This window comes from Oryzias latipes, chromosome 21, assembly GCF_002234675.1.
Source record: "Oryzias latipes chromosome 21, ASM223467v1".
Classification (NCBI taxonomy): domain Eukaryota; kingdom Metazoa; phylum Chordata; class Actinopteri; order Beloniformes; family Adrianichthyidae; genus Oryzias; species Oryzias latipes.
Window position 1 is genome coordinate 14,313,384 of NC_019879.2, and position 17,397 is coordinate 14,330,780.

Here is a 17,397-nt window from a genome sequence, read left to right on the forward strand (position 1 = left end):
AAGTCAGGAAGCTACGAGAAAAAAACTTGTATATTTGAATTTTTTTCTCGTAAATAAAGTGGAAGTGAGCATACAGAGCAGCAGCAAGTGAACGTTGCGCAGCAGAGCAGACCGACTAAAATTAATTGAGCAGGTGAGCTTAATGTTTGATAAAGTTATGAATGTTTGGAAGCTCATTTGTTTCAGTTATGATTTATTAATATTTTATTTATTGATGGGTGGCTTGCAGGATCTCTGCACCCCGTTGATGAAAGCATCGATATCCCTTTTTTGCATGTTCTCATGATACTGGTTAATTTGTTTATACATTGTTTGTATCACTTTTCCTTTTCAACAATTCTATTTATCAATAAATGTTTGTATAAACTGTTTTTTTTCATCCTTTTCTTAGTCCATTAGTCATCCATGGATTTTTATTATATTGTTTTCTACTAAAGGGTTTTGTAATTGGGCAGTTTTTGTTGTAGATGTAAACCCTTGCATACATTTTTCATAAGCTGAGTTAACATTTTTGCTTTCGTACAGGGTTTTCCAAGTTTGTGCTTGTAGTTCTGATTTAAATGTACAGTATTGACAAGGCAGAACACAGGACTGGACTCAGATGCAGAGCTTAAGGTTTTAATTCTTGGACACAAGAGAAGAGCTAGCTTTGACAGGTGATAGCACATGACAAACAGGCACAGGACAAAGGGAAACACAGGCTATAAATACATGAGGAGGGGAAGCACAGGTGGGAATGATCAGGGATGATGAGGCAGACTCAGGTGTGGGGAACAGACTTTCAAAATAAAACAGGAAACCCCACACGAGACAACAGGAAGCTTGACGAGACATGACAAGTATTTATTGGTAAATGGCGTATACTTATATAGCGCTTTTCTACCTACAAGGATAAAGCGCTTTACAGTCACAGACCCATTCACCCAGTCACGCACACATTCACACACAGATGGCCGCTCTGCTGCCAAACACAGGCGCCCGCTTACCGCCAAAGGTTGGGTTCAGTGTCTTGCCCAAGGACACTTTGACTCATGGGTGTGCAAGGCGGGAATCGAACCTGCAATATTACGATCAAGGGTCGACCGCCCTACCGCTGCACCACAGCCGCCCAAATTGATTACTCTGTTAGTTTTTCTTTGTAAACTACTTGCCTTTTTTCTTTCAATTCTCCACAAACATATTAATAGTTTGCAAATGGTCAGTGATGTCAGTTATCAGCAATCCCCTTTTTATTCTGTTTTCTAGGCAGTTTGTGAATATATTATTTATTAAGGTTGTGTTGTTTGTTGTTATTCTCCTCGGTTTGTTGATTAATGGATATATGCTTAAACTGTACATTGTATGAATAAAATCGTCTGTCATGGTGTTTGTTTGGGTTCAACAAATTTATATTAAAATCACCACATAGAAATATTACCTCTTTGGAAATGTTAGCAAAAATATTTTCAATGGCACTTGTTAAAGTTTCAATGTTCGATTCAGGGGCTCGATACACACGACTGACAATGACTTTTCTCTGTTTCTTCAATCTAATCTCTAGAGATATATATTCCATGACATGGTCAATACAGCCAGACATTCTCTCTATGTATGATTAAGAGTTTGTGATTAAGATCTGTATTTCTGCTGTATTCTTCATCTGTATAATAACTACACTGGCTCTTCACAAAGTTAAACAAATTCATATCTGGGTCAATGATATCTTGGTCAATCATTTGTTGTGTATATATTTTTTTTCTTTTTAAAGATGTGTGCGTGCACGGCAGACTACACCATTGTTGTTTTCTGTTGACATGTATCCAAGTCTTCAATTTCTTTGACTGCTATTCTTTCATGCTGCTGTAGGTTTAATTCAAAAACACTAAAAAAAATATGGCCTATGTGCTTCTTTCCGGGGCCTGTGGGTTGGGGTGTGGTGGTTTGGTCTGGGTCCGGCTTCCGGGGGTTTTCCGGGGCAGGGTTCTGGGAGCTCCGCCATCCAGGTTGGGATCACTACCTTGGGATGGGGTGGGGCTTTTTGCCCCTGGGATCTCTGGGTTGGGTGTGCGCGGAGCAGGGGACCCTGCTTCGTGGGGGGGGGGGGGGGGGGGGGGGGGTGTCTCATCCCCCAGGTGTAGTTGGGGTCTGCCTGCGCCCCGGCTTCTCAGAACTGCGCCTGCTCTGGGCGGGGGGCTCGCCTGAGTCCGGGGCTGGGCTCCCGTCGTCTCTGGTCCTGGGGGGGTGTTGATGCTGTCCTAGGTGGCCTGCCTCTGGCCTGGGGCGCCTCCTGTTGGCTTGGCCGGGGCTGGTGGGGGTGGAACACTCGACTCTCTGGGGGGGGGGGGTGCTTGTGGTCGGCGGGGACGTCTGATGAGTCCAGGGTTCAGGCGCCTGGGAACCAGAGCTCCCATTGGGGACCCAGTTGCCTGGGGCTGGGGCTCTGTTTTACGGCCCTGGGGGTGGTGTCTAGACCTGCTCTTCCCTGGCTGTGTGGTCTTGGGGGGCTGGTGCACTCTGCTGTGCCTCTGCCACACTGTGTGGTGGGCCTGGTGCCTTGTACTCGGGTGGGGTTTTTTGGGACAGGGATACAACAAAACCATGCATGGTAGAGCATGACAAGTCTCCCTCTTTACACATAACAGCTCACCAAGAAGTTGATAGGTTGGGGGGGGGTTAAACTAAATAAATAAATAGATAAATAAACAAGAGACAAATATTACGAGTTTTAGGGCCACCAAAAAAAAAGTAAATTTACGAGATTATATCTCATAAATTTACGACTTAAAATCTCGTAAATTTACGAGAAAAAAGTCATAGATTAACAAGGACAAAAATGCCAAAGTTTTCCGTTTATCGGAGCCAAGCTTGAAGATAAAATATGTGGAGCCTTTTGTGAATCTTTATTTCCGGATTATAGGTTTAAAAAACAAAGAGATTCTGAACCTTTTGGTGACTCAAAATCAGATTATTGTCAGTGAAGCTGGCTTTCCGGGATTCGGTGTCGGTAAAGGGGAGTTTCATCTGTAAAATAAGGACCTCAGAGACACGTTTGGGTGTAGAGGACGGCTGCAGTCTTTATTTTCCTTTTCATTCACATAACCTGAAGTTCATTTGTCACCTTACGTCATGAACCTGTCATCTGAACACCAATGCGGAAGTAAACAGTGTTACACACGGCCCCTCCTGCAGATGAAGCGTCCCGTTTCAACATAAAACAAAGGGGAATGAAAATAGTGTGTTATATTAGCATTAGAACGTTGAAAATGCCAAAAAGTGCTCCTCCTCAGACGGAAACATCACACAAATGTAGAGATCTAGTCTTTGGTGGAGGAACAAAGGATTCAAGTGGATAGCTGCCTGCAGGGATACCTGATGATGGCTTCATCGGGCTGCAGAGATCCTGCAAACCAACCATCAATAAAGAAAACTTTAATAAATTGTAAATTCAACAACTGAGCTTCCAAACATCTGGAACATAATCAATAAACATGTAGCTCACCTGTTCAACTAAGTTTAGTTGGTCTGCTCTGCTGCTGCGCTGCATTCACCTGCTGCTAATCTCGTAAATATACAAGTTTTTTTCTCATAAATTTACGACTAAAAATCTCGTAATTTTTTCTTTTTCTTTTTGGTGGCCCTAAAACTCGTAAAATAGAAATCAGTCAAATGGGGGAAAAATAATAAAAAATGAAAATAAAACGGGGGGAAAAAAGAGGGAAAAAAAGGAAAAAAAAGCAATTAAGGAAATAAACAAATATGGTTAAGTAGACCCCCCTCCCCTCCTAATCAAGCTTTGTTTGCTTTACACACGTAGGGACCATTGGTGGAAGCATCCACCAATTTTAATTGCACCTAGCTCTGGGGTGTGGGGTGCTGGGCCTCCTACCTCTGCTGGAGGATTCAGTGTGATCAAGGTACACTCTAAAGGCCCGTTCACACCGGGACGAATTTCGCTGGCGATTTTCGCCGACGTTTAACGCCCCGTGACTAAACAAAGGGCACCAATGAGAGTGTGCACACCGGCGCGAAAAAACGCCACGCGTCAAAGTGTCAAAAAAAAAAAGCCTCGGTTTCGGTTTTTTTTTTTTGACGCGTCGCGTCGAAATCTATTCGACCAATGAGAGTGGCGCTTTTGCACACGTGTCTGGAGCTTCTGAAGTTACAGTAAAACACAACTTGGGGGCGCTCAAACACAAAACTGCCTTGCTGAACACACATACCAGCGAAGAAGATGGAAGCCGAGTAGCATCTACACAGCAGCGAAGAAATAATGACGGACATTCTAAAATATCCCCGAACCAAGCACCAGTTGGAGCAACTGGTGCTTGAAATATTCATGTTTTCTTTGTATGATTCTGACAAGCGCGTAAATACTTGCTCTCTTATTCTGAGGGAAAAGCGACTTTAAGAAGCGTAAAGTTGCGCAGCGCCACCTTGTGTACAGGAGTATTTCTGTTTACATTAAGCACCATCTAATGTCAGGGAATGAAATTGCATGTTCGCTCGGCTCATCGTCAGTGAAAATCGCCTGGGTGTGAACACAAAAAACGTGGCGAAAAACGCTGGCGAATAACGCCTGGCGAATATTCGTCCCGGTGTGTACGGGCCTTCAGAGTAACACATTCATACAACACACCCGCTTATTCACCTTTGCACAAATACGGGCATGGGTATTGTTTTTTTTTTTCTCTTTTTCTACACCATTCTTTCTGAATATCTGTAATGCGAATATTGTGTGTACCTGTCTGTGTGCAGAAATCCTGGGAGATAAATCTTTAATCATTGATGCATGATTATACTTCTAACCCGTAAATAGTTGTGTGCAGACAATTTTTTTTTGTTTTGTTGCTGTGTGAACTAAGTCATGTAATTTAATTTAAGTACGACACTTTTATGTTTTGACTTTGTGATAACGACTACCCACCACTCTAACCCCTTATCCCCCATCTCTGACATCCCGCTCTGTTTCTTTCTCTCCTCTTGTTTCTTTTTTTCCGTCCGGTCCAACAAGGGAAGCATACAAATATAATTTTCATAAATGAAGCTTAGCCTCAAATACACAATGGGTTTATACAAATATACACTCAGTCTGTCTGTAGATCCATAAACCCCAATTGTAACAATAAAATCTGTCCAATACAAGAGCCACTCAGCTCTTGTATTGGACAGATTTTGTTGTTACAATAAAATCTGTCCAATACAAGAGCCACTCAGCTCTGATCTGCTTGCTCAGCTGTTGGACAAGACAAGTTAGAAAAAGAAAAAAAAGTAAAAAACACTAAAAGATTTCTTACATGACAGACCACTCTTGTAACCTGAAGATGACCTTACAATTATACACATTTGTTTGTTATACTCTGGACTCTGAATTTGACCCATACTGTGTCATGGACGTCGCATGATCCAGCTGTGTTCTCAGACATTCCTAATGTGTGTTCATATTAAATGCACTGACCATATGAACCATCTAAGTATAAAAAAACATCAAACAAAACTGGAATACAGCAAATATTTGTTAAGGAAATCAATAAAATTAATGGTCCATTAGTTGTGGGACATTTGGTGGACAAAATGACGGACAGAGGAATGGCAGCCATGAGCTGAGATGAGAATTCAGGACAAAACCAAATACGGCGGAAAATGCAGCAATCTGCAGCTTGGCTTCACGTAAATATGTGGGAATAACATTAGCCTTTATTTTGTCGGGAAACGACTGGAAACACAAATCCACGTATTTGTTTGATCGGTTTCTTAGGACTGAGTGACATTTCTGCTTTGAAAAGCTCACACACACCCCCAAAGCCGCTGTGTGAGCTGGCGGCCTGAGCTCTGCTCAGATGTAAGAGAGGGCGAAGGGATGTAAGAGAGGGCGAAGAGCCAGAAGGGCGGGGCGAGAGCAGGGCGAGGGCGGGGCGAGGGCGGAGCGGCGCTTCGCAACGGGCGTCCAGAGAGTAGCCGGTCTGTTCTGTTTGAGTTTTAAAGCTTTCTCCGTCTATGCATGATGTTAAACCAGAGCAGTAGTGACACACGATCAGAATGAACTGTTTACATGCACAACGATCGGATCAACAATCAGCATAACCAACCTATCTGAATCGGAAAGAAATTTTGATATGAATGAGTCTGGTCAAGGCACAGTATTCCGAACGGCGTGTTTACGTGACGCATTTTTCTTCCGATCAGGGATTCTTTCCGATTACTTTTGTCCATGTAAACGCACTGAAGGAATTATATTTTTGTTGTCCTTATTTCTCTTAGGCTTTTTATCTTATCTTTATTTCATTGAAGGTTCTCTTTCAGGTTTACTGTGTGTGGTTCCCGTCATTTGAATTTAAAAGGGACTTCCTGAACATTGCATATGTAAAGAGGTTTTAATGCTGCAGCTCCAAACTCATCCCCCTTCAGGAGAAACAGTCTTTGATCTTCTAAGACCATCTGGAAGGCTTGGCTGTAGATCTGACATGGACCAGAATTAAATTGCCTCTAGGATCCGATTCAATGTATGGGAACCTCTGAAGGTGCCAACTCACATGTGAAAGACAAAGAGTTGGGACTGACTGCCTGCGGAGAAGGATCCGGGCGACTGTGCTGGACCCCATGGGGACACAGTCTGTGGCCGGACAGATGTCCGTCTGTGAAGAAACCCCCTGGACGTCTGAAGCGGGAATTGAATGCTGTGATTCCAAATATGGACTGAAGGAAGTGGGCAGACCTTTCGGCCGGCCAATCCAAGCGTCCAGAGTAGGAGTGTAGCAGCCATATTGTTTTCCTGAGGAGGGGGCTGAATCCACAGGATAAAACACCGGGACGAAGAGGAGCCTTTTTGTTCTCAACAGGCTGGCATGTTAAGACGTTGGTAATTTTGCGCTGTGCAAGCTCTGAAACTTTGGTAACCCGGATGTCTGTTTTATTTTGTTTTACTCTGTTTTAGAAATAATGTTAGGGAAGTAAATTTGTTAATCTTAATCCGGTCGAATCCAGTGGTTTCCTTTTTCTCGACTTTTTTTGAACACGCAAGCAAAGTAATCTCAAAGCGACAGATTTTTTTCCTACAGCAGCTACTGTGATAACCTCCTTTAAAAGTTACAAATGTTAAATAAAAGTGTCTGGAATATCTTTTCATGGATAGGAAACTTTTCAATGTACAAATTTACAGTGTTTAGGTGAATTTATCTGAAAAGAAATCTTAAAAAATGTGTCAATACAAGAGCAAATCCTGTCTTGAAACTTTCCTTCTCTCTTAAGCTGTGCTCACACCAAATGAGATACGCGTGGGAGTGGCAGCCAGATTAAATGTTAAGTCAAGGTATAGACACGATCAGAGGTCTTGCAACGTGATTTGAGAGTCGGACAGCTGTATCCGTCCGGGAACAGCATGACTTATTTATTTAACCTTCATTTATCTAGGCAAGAAATTCTTATTTTCCACTGTGGCCTGGCAAAAGGCAAGCCCTTTTGAGAAACAAAAAAAAAAGTCACAGGAGAGACAAACAACAAAAATCAGGATAAAACAGCAGTTATACAGACAATCATTAAAACAATAAAATTATTACAATCGTTAGAATCATAAAACTTCTTTAAAATGATCTCTAAGGCTCCTTTTTAAAACTGTCTTTGAAAAAAAAGGGTCCATTCTCAGGGTTTTTCATGCATTTGCATTTTTTGAGAATTGCAGCCGTCTAGAGTTTAAAAATCGGAACTTTGCGAAGACAGCGCTTCGTATCAACCAATGGGGAACTCCTCTCAGGACACATGACGAGTTCAGTGTCTCAATTAATTGGGAGGGTCCAAGGCCAACTTATTTGCATTAAGAAGATTATATAAGTTCCTCTAATTTTGTTGTTGTATTTAATTTTTCCTTTCTCTGATTAATGCTGGATAACAAGTCGTCAGAAAGGGTTACAGACAGACGGAAGTACCGCTCGAAGCGCCGACATTCAGCCGCAACTCCTACAGTAGATGGAGAACCTCACCATACTGGTAGAGTCTGTTAATGATCTCCGGACGTCGAAATGTGGTTATCGATGTGATTTCCATGTAGCGATCAGGCTAAAAACATTTAGTGTTAGCTCCTCACACACGTGTCCGCTTCAAATAGAGGCAGCCAACGTGAACTTGACCCGTTCACTATGAACGCAGCTTTAGTCTTTATAAGAAATATTTTATATCTTTTGATTAATTTATGTTTTTTCTGCTGTTGTGAGTCTAGACCAGGGGTCGGCAACCTTTACCACTCACAGATCAACCAATTAGATCTGTTTCCCACAGAAATGAAAGCACAAAGAGCCGCAACACAAGGGATGTTAAAAAAAATTGTTTTGCCAATATATCGCGATAGTTCATTTGGCGATACTTGTATTGATTAAAAACGCTATCAGGATATTTATTTATTAATTTTAATTATTTATGAGCGTGATGCTTCCTTTGATCTTTTGTCCATGTTCGAAAACCTTGAATATACTTTTCCGTCTGTCAAACACAGAGTTAAGATGAGTCAGATGAACGCAACATTTTCACTTCGATGCAGACTCATTTCTATTTTTTTTCCCCTTTAAATCCAGTAAACCCAATAAAGTATATTATTTTATTTTATTATTTTATTATATTTTTTATTATTTTTATTAGTAAGCAGCTGTTAGTTTGTTGCGGGTCTGTAATCATAGGCGGTGAGTCTAAGCCCCTCCCCCGCCTCTCTACCTTTTCACATCCTCTGCAGCTCCAAGTTGTTTTACCCCGCGTGCAACCCGCCCTTGATAGGATTGTAAGGGCGCCCCAAAGCAAAATTAATTAATTTTACGCGGAAATGGGTGGTTTTAGACTGGGGGGGGGGGCTTTTTTTTTCTTGGGCGCTCCTGTGCCTCCTACGAGTTTGCCACTGACTGTCTTTTTAGAAGAACATGATAGTTATTTTACAAAACCAGAGAGAAATGCAGCACAAGGATGAAAAACCCGCATGCGGCTCCAGAGCCGCAGGTTGCCGACCCCTGGTCTAGATAATCATTTGTAAAGCATGTTGTAAAGCACTAATAGCTTGTAAGATGATGCAAAAATTGACAAAATGCAGCTCTGTAAACACATTTAATAAATATCAACATGTTTTCCTTTCACACTTGTTTTGTTTCTATATTTTAACCCTTGTGCTATCTTAGATGACCCCACCCTTGCACTGACTTGTTCTCCCTACCATGACAAAGGTTGATAAAGGTGGAAACGTTTCATGTAATCCAAGGACACCAGTGAGGTTCACAAATCATTGAAGAAAAAAGGTTCAGCGCACTGTCTAGTGGGTCTAGATGACCCAACTCCCAATGTCAAAATGCCTAGGATAGCATAAGGGTTACGATTAGTTTTAGCCACTGACGGGCATGTTTGCTCACATTTATCTGTCCAACAGACACCTACACAACTTCAGCTGCTCTGGTGATTTCTGTTCTCTGCTTGTGTTCATGTCATGCAGCTGACATGATTTTACCAGTGATGAATTTTAGGTGTAAAACTGTTTTAGGTGTTGAAAGTTTCTTCACAGTTGTGGCACCACAAAATCACAAACTCTAAACCTTTTTAAACTCTATGATATCTTTATCACACAGTGCCTTCTTCTGGACACATGTTGCATTATTCTCAATGTTCAATAAAGGTGTGTTGATATATTTTCCAGTGACACATGGATGTGTGGGATTCATCACAACTTAAGAAATCATGAGAACAATTACCTAAACATGATGGTTCAAAGATGGTTTGATTCAGCATATTTGATCAACTTTTAGGGTAGACTCAGGCAATAGACCAAAGTTGTGACTGACTCCCTTAAAAATAGGTTTGTTTAAAGTGTCTTCATCCCTGATGGTGCTGCTGCTTTTAAAAGCCCTCTCTGTAAAATTGAGTCATATTCATCACAGCAGCAGAACTCCCTTCACTGCTGCTCAGCAGAGCCTGCAAATTGTCTGCACATGCTCAGTGATGACCTATTGTGGTCAGTGTGACAGAAAATTTGATTTGTTTGATGCCCTCTGTACCCACATTTTCAGGCTCTAAAAAAAATTAAAACAGTCTGCTGTTCATGTTATGCTCATGTGTTTCATTACATGTAATCTTTTAATTCAAATTAAGAGTGAAGAGGAAACATTAAGAAGACAAATCTTTTAAGAATATCAGAGAAAAATCATTTCAATAAGATAAAGGAGCCCTTTAGATCTTGATTTTCCCTCCAGTTGGTTGTTGGTAAAAGCATTTCATTAGGTGTGAAGTGGAGCCACCACTGAGCAGCTTCTTGTTTTCAATGTGTGGATGTGAAAAGAGATGAGGAAGTTTCACTTTCTCTTTTTCCAGTCTTTCTTCTACTGCAACCCCTCACCACTCCAAACACCCCCCAGTCACCCTCCAGCTCTGCTCTGGTTCCACTGTTACATGTGAGCAAGTCTGGTGTTCCTGTAATTGCCAACGTTTTGCCACATAAGTCAAGGAAATTAGTTGTGGCTCTGCAGCATCCTCCTGGGGTGCCCCTAGATTTCCTTTCTATTCTCTTCCTCCACTTTTCTCATGCCCCCTCACCAAACCCCTCAATACTCCTGTATTAACAGATACTTCTACAGAACCTCATCTCAGGAGCTCTCTCTGCTGTTTTCTGGCTTGACTGTCTTCTGTTTTGATGTTGTTTGATGCAGATGTAATGAATGTGTCTTGTAAATTCTTTCACTTTGCAGTTCTTCATGATTTTGTTTTGAACCCCTTTTCCCCCTTTTTTATCTCCTTCAGGCATCATGTCCACATTTCTCCACGTTCATCCGTTTGGAGCCAATCTTGAATATCTGTGGTCGTACATTCAAAAACTGGATGCAAAGGTAAACATTTAAATTGAAAATTAGTAACATCTGCTAAATGATTATCTGTGAATACTGTGCGAGTGAAACATTAACAAGAGTCAAAGCATTTTTTTAAACCTGACTGCAAAACAATGTAGAGTAAATACTTTTCACTGTAAGGAAAGAATGTGTTAACAAGCAACAACCGTTTCTGCTCTTTGCACTAAATAAACTGGATGACCAAAATAATACTTACATAAATTTATAATTTTTGTGATACAGAAAAGCCAGCGCTAAAAAAATAAATGGTGAATTGCTAGAATATACCCTAACATAAACAGAGAAGAAGAAAAAAACAACATTTTCCACTTCCTTAAACTGAGAAACCATCCCGGCAAACATTGCTGCATGTCAGCGCCACACATCAATCAAGTCTCTTCTACAATTCAGGTTTTTGTACAGTTTGCCTCACTGGGATCATGTAAATCCACCTGGGATGAACTTGATGGTGCTTGATGTGTGCGCTGTACTAGGAAACGCTAGAGCTATTTGTGTCGGCCATTACCCCTCTGCTGTTATAAACCCACGACATGTCTTATCTCAGTAACATGAACTAAAAAAAATGAAATAAGCTGCAGCAGCAGGTCTGATTGGAGGCTTAGGGTTGAAAGTCCCAGAAAATGGGAACGTCATTGTCCAAAGTTCTTCCGATCCTGGAAAAGCATTTAGACTGTTTGCAGGTGGACCAGAGCACAAGTAGCTAATACTATGTCCTATTAAGCTTGTTCGATCTTTTAACTGTGAGCTCACTTGAAAAAATCTTTTAACAAGAGCTTCAGCTTCATGGCTAACTGTTGGCTAATTTTGACACCCATCAATAAGGCACAAATACATTCTCCAAGTGTAGCGGGCCACGGCTAATAAATCTACTATGTTGTTGGGTCTTAAGACATGGACTTTTTAGATTTAGATTTTTTTATTGGACATGTGACAACCGGGACATCTGTCCAAAAGGGTATCATGTAGAACTTGACAGTGTTTATGTGGTCATTATTTTCCACACAAGATAAAATTAGATTCTTATTTACATTGACGTATGATTCCTGTTTTCATTTCTTTTCTGGATACATTTTTAATGTTTTTCCCAAATAATATACGTTTTTGTTTCTCAAAGAAATCAAACTGCTGCTAACTTTGATGTTCCTCAGCTGCAGTCCAGATCTATTTGACAATGTTTTTACTTTAGACCAGGCATGTCCAAAGTGCGGCCGTGGGCCATGCGGTCTGCATTCAAAATTCTACCGACCTTCTCCGACCTTAGGCTTCTCTCATAAAATCAAAAATATTTTCTTGATAAAGACTTATAAATTCTGTTATAAGTCATTCTAAACCTGTAGTAACACTGCGGCGGAACCCTTCTCTGACACTTTCTTGTTCATTTCTAAAATGTAGACTTTAAAAGAAATGAACAGATTTGTATATCAAAACCACAGTGATTTGTAATTCTGAATAGGACAACTATTTGTGTTATTTTGCTGTTCACATGATTTACATTTAAATGTTTTGAGTTAAAATTTAATTCATCCCATTCACAGAAACCTAAATTTAATGATGAGAAAAAGTTTTTTTTCAAAGGTCACTTTAAGAAATGATCTTGTTCAGCGGTTTTTATGGTGTCAATTCAGCGCTTAATTACAGTGGCCCAGAAAGGTCACAACACAACACTTTAGATTTCACAACACAAAATAACACACTACAATTCGTCACAACACAATAACTCACAACACAACACAACACTTTAACTCACAACAACTCACAACACAACAACTCACAGGACAATAACTCACAACACAACAACTCACAATTCAATAACTCACAACACAACACAATCAGTGGCAGTGGCTGGTTGTCAGTGCTGATTCCCTCCACCTGCTCGCCTCCATAAATTACTGCCACCCAGCTTCACTCACTGCCGAAATGTCAAGCGTTCAGCCCGTATACCAGCCTGATCTCAAGCCTGTAGCCCGACTACCAGCCCACTTACCTGCCTGTGTTCACTCCACATGATCTCTGCCACTACGCCGGGGCTTCAGATGTGGAAGATCTGTTCATATTGTTAGTTTTTGTTACATCCTGCTGTGTTGATATGCATAGCCCAGTACAGAAATGTAAATGTCTTAGCCATGGTTTTCCGATGTCCCAAAAGGGTTGAACAGTTGGAACTGAGAGGAGAGAGGACAAGCCACAGAGGGAACAACAACTCCCAAAAGTTTCCTGCTCTGCCTGGTTTAACCCTCGTGCTATCTTAGATGACCCCACCCTTGCATTGACGTGTTCTCCCTACCATGACAAAGGTGGATAAAGGTGGAAACATTTCATGTAATCCGTGGACACCAGTGAAAAAACGTTCAGAGCACTGTCTGGTGGGTCTAGATGACCCAACTCCCAATGTTAAAGTGCCTAGGATAGCACAAGGGTTACTCCTAGTGACAATTCACATTTTTTTTCACTAGCAGTTACTGGTGGAGCTCATCTGACTATGCTGGCGTCCTCCGGTTACATAGAGTACACGTTTGATCATTTAATAAATTAAAATATTTGAAAAACATATGAAAGACTCAACTTCTGAAACTGGTATGTTGATGCGCAATACATTAGGCGCTGAATTGACACCATAGGTTTTTGCTGCTTTTCAATGTCAAACAGGTAGACAGATCTGTAAGTGCAGATTTTTCACACTCAGTGTCAGACCCTGTGTGAGACTGAAACATTAATTGATTTTCTCTGCAAGAATAAAACATATTTTTTTACTAATATAAGTAGGGGTGTAATGGTTCATTTTAACAATGATTCGATTCATAAATTCATATTGTTACTTCTATTGTATAGTACCAATCCTTGTGTTTCTTTAAGCTAATCAACTGTATATTAAATATGTGTACAAACAAAAAAGGAAAAAAGAATGACTGTCAGATCCATTGACATTTTAGTTTCCTAAAGTTCAGTTTACTGTTGTTTTTCCACATTCAAATAATCCAAAAGGAACATTCTTAGAACTAGCACACTGTATGGTCACATGTATTTGCTAAATTCAAAGTGTTTCCACACATTGGACTGGAATGATGGACTGATCAGTTTTTGCTGACATCACATTTGTGTTGTCTGCTGTGGTGCACTTGGTTGTTTTTACGTTAGGGTAAAGTAAACCTACCATGTCTCAATCCAAATGGTATTTTCCAATTTCGATTAGATTATCAGTTTATCTCATTTTGAAATGATTTTATAACAGATTTTATAACGATTAAGGTTGATTCGATGAACCTGATGATGCCACAAACAGAGTAATCTGGGTGGATCTTAGGAAAACAAAGCAATTTATCATTAATCGTTACACTCCTAATTATAAGTTCACCTCAACTCTTAGTGAGCCAACAGGGCCTGCAATCTGCTCGCCAGGGGCGGAGCTACAGGGGAGCAGCTGCCCCCCCAGAAAAAAGCTTTTATCCCCCCAAATCTTTCTGTCACTATTAGTATCATTACTGACAAGGATTAAGAAACTGTCCATATAAGCTTCTTTAAGCATTACAAAAGTGACATTGGCAATATTTAAAATGAAATCTGAGCCCCTCAAATTATGTTGGTCCATCTGGGCCGTCAGAGCCCTGGCCTTAGTTAAAGCAACTGCTGTTTTAATATTATCAATAACAACTATAATAAAACTACAGAGCCTGTGTCCTGACAAGGAAAAAATAGAATATATCTTGTTTCCACAGATTAATATTCCGTTCCTACGAAATACTATTTCGTTCCCACGAAATACTATTTCGTTCCCTCGAAATAATTAATTTGTGCGAACAAAATAATTATTCACGTCATAAGTCATTCATAAACACGGATATGCTCTCCGTCCTGCCGCAAAAGCCGCTTTCTGCGGTAACCTCCGTGTCTCTGTGACCTACATTCATTCGAGAAAGGGAAAATAAAAACAAGAATGATCCATTTATTATTGTCTCAATAAATATAAGAAAAATATCATAAGACATAGCTCCTAGCTCCGCCGCAGAACTCCTGTGCTTGTCATGCCAGCATTTGGACGGCCAGCTGGGATATTGTAGTTTAAGGTCGAATAGGAATAATAATATTCATGACTTGTCTTTTATTAGCATACTTGTTAACAGTCGCTTTACAACCAAAGGCTAGTAGGCTACATGCTATACCTCTTTGGTAAATCTTCCCTTTCTAAAATTCTGATTGTTTTTATCGTGAAACACATATTTCTCTTTCTTCCTGGTTTTGCGTCTCCTGCTGTCTCTTCACAGGTGACCGCGATGGAGCTGGAGCACCTGATGGTCCGTCTGCCCAGCATGTTCAAGCAGGAACTGAGTGGAGTTGGAGCCAATCTAGAGAAACGCTGGAAATTCTGCGGTTTTGACAGCCCCAGCACGGCGTGACGCAGGAACAGCACACACACACACAGTGAAGGCTGGTGTAAACAGACGCAGAAAACTGCAGACTTTAAAAACGTGTGTCTGTGCTGCCCACATCCAGCGACGAGCAACTTTCCTTCAACTGGACTCTAGTAACTTTAAAAGGATCCCAGATCATTGCTGATTTTTGGACGAAGGCTTTTAAGGTGGAGTTCTTCTCCGTTCCACATCGACCCTAATGCTTCTGGTTTTCTGAGATGACTGTTTTATAGCTGGTGCACCCGGAGGATGAAACCGGTCCATACTGAGACTCGACTGGTAAACCAAAGTTAAACCGTCACAGATCTCACCCTTTTTCAGCTGATAAAGAGAAACTTTTAGTAGTTATTGTCAAAAGTTGGACTGTTTGTGTTTTTTTCTCCGGGATTTCCTTCAGACCAGTGCCGGCAAACAGATTTATCACACCGGGGTTCAGAAGGAGAATTGCCAGATATTTTATTTGCTTCTTTGCAGCAGCCATGGCTGTGTTCCACTACACATGTTTATAATATTGACTGTCTAAACCTCCACTGTTGTGTTGGCTTCATATTTTTATATGTGAACTATGTAGAAACATGATTATTGAGGTCGTCCTCTAATAAGCTTTTTCTCTCAGATGTCAACTGTTTTAGCCCTGAAGGTGAACTTTGAGGCTAAAGCTGAAAAAGGCTTTGTAATAAATGATCTAGATGACATGCAAGAAGGAAGATGATGGAAGAAAAGAAATCCATTAGTTCATTTGCATGGTTTATGGTCTGACACTTTTCTTTTTCTTAATAAATAATAAAATAAATTGTCATGATTGCCACGTTTAAGTGCAGCTGCACTTTTTCCTGCAAAATGTTGCAAATTTTTTTCGTTTAAAAAAAATGTTGGTACGATATTTAATCACAGAAGAGCATTTTCTGTGTTTTCATGATTCATGAAAAATAAGTCCTTTACAATCCTAATTTATATTTGAAAAATCTTTTTTTTATTCCATATAAACTTTAATTTTTTGCCATCAAATGTTGGTTATAACTCAGGTTTGATTTGTGAGGACATGCCTTTCAACTGTCCCACTTGTTCTGAGCTCTGACTTAACCGTAAGACCTTAAGTTTTTCTGAGAAAAACAAAGCAGCTGACCGGATTCTTTTTTTTCGAGCATTGAAACTAATTACTCCAACACTGTAAAACGTTTAAATGGTCAGAATCTTTAAAAAAAACTGGAAGTTTTATTAAGAAGTGACTTAGAAAAGTTCACTTGTCACATAGCTGAAGGAAAGTTTGGAAAAATAGATAAAATCTATTTGACTATTTTTCATCAGAATTAGTTTTCAAATGTTTTCTGTATGAAAAAACAAAACAAAAAAACATTAACCTGCTAAAAGCTGAAGAGTACTGGTGTCAGTAAGGATCTTGGGGAAGGAGGTGGGGCAGAGTCCACAGCTCAGCGTGGGGGCGGGGCCCCGGCTTAAGATACGGAAGACCGTTTAATTTTGAGAGTTTGCAGCAGCGGAGTCTTCTAGAACAGTGTTTTTCAACCTTTTTTGAGCCACGGCACACTTTAACCTCGATAGAAATCCCGCAGCACACCAGCATCAAAAAAAAAAAAAAAGGAGAAACTCATAGTCTCTATTGATCTACAGCCCCTTCACTATCTCACATGCATTTTTGTGATAATTGTGGCAGAAAAAGCTGGAAGTTGCAGCTGTTTTTTCTAAAAGATTTAATAAAAGTTCAGTTAGAAGATTTAAAAACTGTCTGATGTGTGTTTGTTGTGGCGTCAAGATGTGGAAGGAAGACTCATTGTGACAGTGTCACAAAAGCATTGTGACACTGTCACTTTAACCCAATGCCTCATATGAGATGTAGTGCAAACAGCCTCCGAACGCAGACAGACTCGCGTCTCTGAGCTTCATCGTTTTGTTCACTTTTTCCACGGTCTGATACCGGATCCCGCAGAAAGCTACACCGATAAATATGAGCTTTAGCTGTTCTTTTTGTTGGAACTTAGAGACTTTGTGAGCAGAATCTGAACAAGGAAGTGAGGACTTTAACCACTTCTGATTGGTCAGACTGATGACATGTGATTAAGCCTCAAAGAATGATTGGTGGAGACAATTAAAGGGGCGGGACTTTTCCGAAAACAGCTGACACTACAGTACCG

The 17,397-nt window shown here is 40.5% G+C and overlaps 1 protein-coding gene across 5 annotated transcripts in view; it reads left to right on the forward strand.

The window, feature by feature from the left end:
- The window catches only part of enox1 (ecto-NOX disulfide-thiol exchanger 1), a 197,887-nt gene extending 181,042 nt beyond the window's left edge, over window positions 1-16,845 (forward strand). For 4 of the 5 annotated variants that reach the window (XM_004081660.4, XM_020713096.2, XM_011489513.3 and 1 more), the window contains 2 exons: window positions 10,735-10,820; window positions 15,101-16,845. In XM_004081660.4, coding sequence (XP_004081708.1) covers window positions 10,735-10,820; window positions 15,101-15,232 — 218 coding nt within the window. In that variant the 3' untranslated portion in view covers window positions 15,233-16,845. Of the gene's footprint in view, window positions 1-10,734; window positions 10,821-15,100 lie in introns of those variants that run through there. The other variant, XM_011489515.3, reaches the window with a different exon arrangement.
- Window positions 16,846-17,397: the final 552 nt, after the last annotated feature.